General features: G+C 36.6%; 1 protein-coding gene across 1 annotated transcript; it reads left to right on the forward strand.

Annotated features, from left to right (window-relative positions):
- The first annotated feature begins 5,226 nt into the window (after positions 1-5,226).
- On the forward strand, positions 5,227-6,871 carry LOC109208753. Its single transcript, XM_019371908.1, has 2 exons — positions 5,227-5,463; positions 6,302-6,871. The coding sequence occupies exons 1-2, from the start codon at positions 5,379-5,381 to the stop codon at positions 6,610-6,612; spliced, it is 396 nt and encodes a 131-aa protein (XP_019227453.1). The 5' UTR covers positions 5,227-5,378; the 3' UTR covers positions 6,613-6,871.

The following is a 6,871-nucleotide window of genomic DNA, read 5'->3' on the forward strand; positions in this document are numbered from 1 at the left end:
CTCTGAAGAAATGGGAAATGGCCTCGAGCAAGGAACACTTTGGCATCAAAACTCTTCTTGCCTGTGACTATCCAGTCAATGCTATCCCAGTTGAACCTGGTTCATCTCTGAAGACACCCATCAACAGCAAAGTTAGGACTTTGGTTCAGGAATGTGCAGCTAAGGATGCTGAAATTGCTAGGCTCAAGGCTCGTGTGGTTAAAATGGAAACTGAGAGGGATGGTCTCAGAATTGAGCTTGCCAAAGAAAAGGAGAAGAATGATGGAATTCTTCAGAACATGCTAAATCATCTCCAAACTCAACCCTCCTGTTCCTCCAAGCCTTAGGACTCCTAGCCTTTGTCTCCTGAACTTGTCTAGTACCCCCAGTGACCCAAATTAGGTATTTTTCTGTTTTTGCTCATGGTTTGAATGTTTTTCTTTCTTTTTGTGGATTGTTAATGGCAACATATCTCTATCAATGACAACTGTTGTTTTCTCTTGTTCAATGATTATTCTGACCTTGATAGTTTGAATATGTTCGTTTGATTACTGATGATTGAACCATGACTGCACTTGCAGTTGCCCCAGTGGCCATGAGTACTTATTAAAATCTGGGATTCACATTGTGTATGCAACTTTTCGATGATGCCAAAAGGGGGAAGAGATATTGTGCTTACACATTATTTTGAAATAAGTGATATTTATAACCTAATTAACCTGTTCCTTAATAATAAGTGAATTTTCTAAGTTTAGTGTTGATGGTTAAGCTGAGTTCTTACAGGTCCCTTGATCAGTAAAAGCACGGAGTTTGTCATCATCAAAAAGGGGGAATTTGTTGGCCCAAGAACAGGTGAAGTTTTGAAGAATGACAAATGAACTCAGTTATGGACCAGGTCCATCTTGTGAAGCACAGTCATGATCAACCTACACATGTGAGATGCACGTGAAGGAGATAAGTCATACTGATCAAGCAGCAATATCTCTTGATCTGATCGAAAAGGTTGCATATTGGATAAGGGGAGAAAGTCTCCTATATGAAGAGAACACAATCCGGATGAAGATAGTGTTGGAGTTTGAGGTCTTCAAGGACTCAACTACGATAGAAGATCAGCAATTGAGTCCCAATCAAACTCTGATTACTAACCTATTAAAAGACAGTGATTGTTCTCTTTTACAGGTATTGCACAAACGCAGAAGTTAAACTAAATTGAGAGCAAAAGAGCAAGGCGATTTTGCAAGCAATTTATGTGAGATTTGAGTGTGCACTCCTGAAGCTACTTGAATGAGATAGAAGAACCAATTCCATTGTGTCTTTCTTTTATTGAAATCCAATCCACGAAATAATTTGATCTATGGACAGCATCATTGTGGTAAAGGTCGTAATGCCAGAGGAATCATTACCGCAAGGCATAGAGGGGGAGGTCATAAGCGTCTATACCGTAAAATCGATTTTCGACGGAATGAAAAAGACATATATGGTAGAATCGTAACCATAGAATACGACCCTAATCGAAAAGCATACATTTGTCTCATACACTATGGGGATGGTGAGAAGAGATATATTTTACATCCCAGAGGGGCTATAATTGGAGATACCATTGTTTCTGGTATAGAAGTTCCTATAAAAATGGGAAATGCCCTACCTTTGAGTGCGGTTTAGTTCAATTGTAGTAGGTGGTTTAAAGTTGTACCTTTCAGCTTTCATAGAAGCAATTGTATTAGGTAGTTAGAGTGTTTAAGTTATAAGCTAACTTGAAGTTGTCGCAATAGTTGAGGTTGTGTGCTACAACGGGATTAGAGTTAATCCTTAGGTTTACAAAGAGTTTTTGTAAATGCTGTTTTGGCTCAGTGATATTAGTGGAAGTTTGGGAAAATCCTACTGAGTAGTAGGTCGTGGTTTTTTCACCTTTTGAGTCAGGTGTTTTCCACGTAAAAATCTCTGTATTCTTTATGTTATGTACTTATTATTCTGCAAACAGTAGTAGTTAGAACACCTGGAAGAACCAGGTTCTTCTAGAGCGAAAATTGGGTACCACACAAATCACCCTCCCCCCCCCCCTCTTGTGTGGTATTGACGCTTAGAACATCAATTAACATGTCCTAGTCTAGCATGCCATAGAGAAATAGACTCAATCATATAAGCAGAAGTAGATACATTTCCATTGATAACATCAGAAATATTAAGTACAAAGAGTCCTTGGTGACAATAGCCCTTTCCCACAAACACATTATTTTGGGTCATTATGATCTTATCAGATTTAAATGACACTTTCACTCCGGCTCTTCCCAACAAGGATACAGAGATCAAGTTTGCCCTCATAGTAGGAACATGCAGTACATTAACAAGGGCTAAAGTTTTTCCCGAAGTGAGTTTCAGGAGGACTTTACCCTTACCCAAGACTTTGGTAGTACTTGAGTCTCCAAGGTAGACCTCTTCTCTATCATCCTCTACAGGAGTATAAGAGGAAAATGCTTCTCGATTTGCACAAATGTGTCGAGTAGCCCCGGAGTCTATCACCCATTCTTTTGCATGTGCTACAATGTTTACTTGAGAAATGACAGCTGCAATAATATCACCTCCTTCGGCTAAGTTAGCCTTAGGAGTATTAGTTTTTCCTTTGTCATTTCCTGCTCTTTACCTGCACTGTGAGGCATGATGGCCCGGTTTTCCACAAACAAAACAAGAGCCTTTTTTTCTTTTAAGGTTAGGATTTTTAGGCTTGCAACCTTGAGACTTATTCTCGTACCTTTTGCAGTTGTTGTTGCTGCTTTGCACTAAGTTTGCTTTAAGAGCTGTCATCCTAGCTTTGGCAGATTCTTTTCTGTTGGAATCTTCAATTAGGATGTGGGTCACAATTTTCTCAATGGTAAAATTTTTCTGTTTGTGCTTTAAGTTATTTTTGTAGTCACTCCATGAGTCAGGCAGCTTCTCAATTAGCACTCCAGCAGCAAACTTCTCTGGTAAAGACATCCCCTCGGCCTTCAAGTCTTCTAACAATTTTTGAAATTCGTTGATTTGTACGTTCATTTCTTTATCATCTCTCATCTACCACTGATAAAAAATTTCTACTATAAATTTTTGTTTTATAGCGTCTTCAGCAGTGAATTTTTTAATTAAGGCTTCTCATATAGCTTTTGCTTCTTTATAACTGCAATACACGTCAAACAGTTCATTAAAAATAGTTTGCAATATGGTATGACGGCATACCTTGTTGGCGTGTTGCCATGATTCCACTATTTTATTATCAGCGTCTGCACTAGGTTGTGGATGCAGCAGTGCATGTGCAACACCATGGACATCAAGCCCAATGCTTGCAATTTTCATTGGCGAAAATTTCAATATTTGACACATCTGGAAATGGACTGGCATATGGCAATGCAACTGGGGCTGGAGCAGCGGACGTAACGCCAATATTGGCGGTATCTGTAGTATTTTCAGCATCAGTGATATTTGCCATAGTTTCTTAGATTGTAGTAAATGAGAGCAAGAATTTCAATGACACTATTTCAATATTCTTTCTAAGTAGATACACGAATTAGCTTGAGTCGTGCTGGGCACTATCCTAAGAAACTATTTCAGCAGTGTGAAATATTTCTCCAGGATTAAACAAGTTTACCTCTATTTTATTTAGAGGATACAGGAATCAGCAAAATATTTATATTACAATAATCCAATAAGATTGAAAAAGAGAATAGGACAAAGAAAATTTATAAGAAAAATTGGAAATGAGAGAAAGAGAGAATGATGGGCTCAACTTTTTTTTGAAAAGTTTATGGAAAATTGATAAATTTATTACTTTGGTTTGACTAAAATGAGACAAAGATAAACCGAAGGGGAAAAAAAGAGAAAAAGATGAGTCATTATTTATGGTCCCAAAGGAAAGGTGAGATTATTAATGACTACGTGATAACTCTCTCGTGAAATATGATTGTGAGTTGTGACATCCAATACTCACCAACCATTTTAGCAAAGATCACTTTAAGGAATTAAAACTAAATTTATAAATAAATAAAAAATAAAAAATAAAAAAGAGGGGTGGATAGAGCAATGATTGAAACATCCTTTGGTAAGAGATGTCATCCGATGTCGTTTTACCACCAAAAAAAAAATACTGTATTGTTTAGAAAAAAGAAATATGTACATATCTATGTATAAAAAAAGTGGGGATAAAAATAAATAGTGGGATGAGTATGGCAATGATAGAGTGAATAAACTTTCCCACTCAACTAACACATCCTCAATAATTCCTTCTGGCATGACTAGTGACCTATCTGCTAACTGTAAAGTGATTGTAGTAGGTCTAAGCACCCCGATGATATGAGACTAGGTTTACTTTTCTCTTACGAGTCTAAAGACGCGGACAAACAAGAAGAAGATGATTGTGGACTTAGATTGCCATAAATACTCTAACAATGTGGATAACACACAGTGAATCTCCAAAATTGACTCATGGATCATCATAATGGGTCGTGTCGAGCTTAGCTCGAGAAGGAGATGATTGGATATACGAACAAAGTCCTACATTAATAGTTAAAAAGATTTGGAAGCTACATATAAGGTATAAAATACTTTTAACGATGTGAAGCCTTTTGAAAAAAAAATATAATCTTGATAAACATCATTTTTGGGATAGAAATTAAAAATAGACTGATGCTGCTTGCATAAATTTTAGATTCGCCGTTGGTTTGTTTGGATGGTTTTTACCTACTGTATTGTATCGTATTGTTACATTAAATATAATGTTTGTTTTGATTGTTACTTAAATTTTATTGTGTCGTATTGTTAAATTCGTCGTTACGTAACGACGAAATGTGTCACTTTATGTAACGACTGATTTGGTGTGGTCGCGTCGTTACCTTGTCTTTTTCTCTCATCTCACGCTTTATTATTATTAAATAATTTTATTTTATATATTATTACACTATATTTTAATCATAATTTTTCTTTATAATATTACAAGTCTATTTCTCATATTGCTGGTGTCTGATATCATAAAACGACGGCAAATAATACAATCTATCCAAGCATTATCTTTATCAGACGATACAATACAATGCAATACTATACGATACGATACATTATAAAACTATACGGAACAACCCTCCAACAAATTTAGAGACAGAAAACCGTGTCCTAAGATTGGTATCACTTATATTCAGTCCCCACTTATCAACTCTTTTCACTAACTGATAAGATCACTCGGTATAATAGGCAAAGAAACTATTGTCTTTTCTAACTTTAATAAAGTGTTTCTTTTTAGTGAGAAGATCAATTCAGGAAGAATAAACAAAAGGCTATAAATAGTGACATAGATGATATCTTAAGGCTATAGGAAAGAATACAAGAGAATAAGATCAAGTAATTCTCTGCATGGTAGTTCTTGAAAAACAGCAAAAATGGGAACCAAGAAAATGATAGTAATGCTCCTTTTGGCCTTCTACTTTTCATGTGGTTTATATCTGGCCAAGATTTTGCCTTCTGGTACTTCTTCTTCATCTCTATCTAATCCCTTTAATTTATACCCTTTTTCCTCTTTCACTAAACCTTATTTGCTCCAATTTGTTGTTTCTTCTCTGTTTAACTCAAAACAGTTGAAATGCTGATTTTCATTATTTGACGATCCATGAGCAATCCAATTTTTGTAATTTACCTTTTTTTAATGAAGGGATATGGGCTTTTACTTGTCATCTAAATCATAGAGTAGGTAAGTTTACCCAGCCAAATTTTTTCTCCCAAGAGCACTAGTTGCTGCTTTTGAAATTCTTTAGAGAAAAGGGCAGCCCGTAGCCCGGTGCATTAAGCTCCCGATATGTCCGGGTCCGGAGATGGGTGGGACCATAAAGGTCTATTGTACGTAGCCTTTACCTTGCATTTCTGCAAGAGGGTGTTTCCATGTCTCGAACCCGAGGCCTCCTGATCACATGGCAACAACTTTATCAGTTACGTCAACTCCCCTTCAGAATTCTTCGGAGAGTAATCAAGAAAAAGAATTAGTAGAAGGTCAACAAGAAGGTGTTGAATTAAATTGTTGTGATGTATAGTTTCCTAATATCCCATTATATTGCGTATAAAAAACCATATCCTAAACCAATTGTCACTTTCCTTGTGGTGGTTGGGGGGGGGGGGGGGGGGCGCTAAAGGTAAGGAAGGGAGTTCAATTGAATCCTTCACTGGAAAATTATATTCTGCAGGTAGCAAAAACCAATTTGATGGCATTTGAGGATTTCAATTTTAAACTGATGGTTATCTACAAATTGTTTATCTGATAATTAATGTGTACTATAGAATCTTTAATTCACAAAAATCTTCTATTTTGCAGATAGCAAAGAAGTAGTAGCAGAACAACTTAATAATCATAATGTGGATGAAAATACAGAAATAGATGTTAACAGCAAATATGGCCATGCTGAAGCTCATTTAGGTGGTAAAGGAGGAAATGGAGGGGAAGAATCTCGATCTCCTTCGAATCAGGGATCGTCGAATGTCATACCAATTTACGCTGCAAACGCGCACCATAATCACCATCGTGGTGCTGCAAGCTGCCACAGAAACCACAATGAATATCTAGCCTTCGTCGCTGCAATGTTATTCGCTTGCCTTGTACTTAAGGACCCTGTGTTTATCGCGTAAAAAGCTAGTACAACGATGTCATTCTGAATCCCTGACTCGTCTCGTTCTGAGCCTTTGGCCTATCTGACATTGGGTCAAATCTGTCTAGTGATTGTTGTGTACTATGTTTGTTTAGACTTTGATTAGTTGTGGATGTATTAGGATGTTTATGTCTTTTTGTTTCCTCTTTTTCTACAAAATTTCCCTTGTATAACATGTTGATTGGATAAGCTTTATAGTTCTGTATTCAGGATTTTATCAGCTTATTTTTCTTCTTTTT

This window comes from Nicotiana attenuata, unplaced genomic scaffold (assembly GCF_001879085.1).
Source record: "Nicotiana attenuata strain UT unplaced genomic scaffold, NIATTr2, whole genome shotgun sequence".
In the NCBI taxonomy this organism is placed as follows: Eukaryota; Viridiplantae; Streptophyta; class Magnoliopsida; order Solanales; family Solanaceae; genus Nicotiana; species Nicotiana attenuata.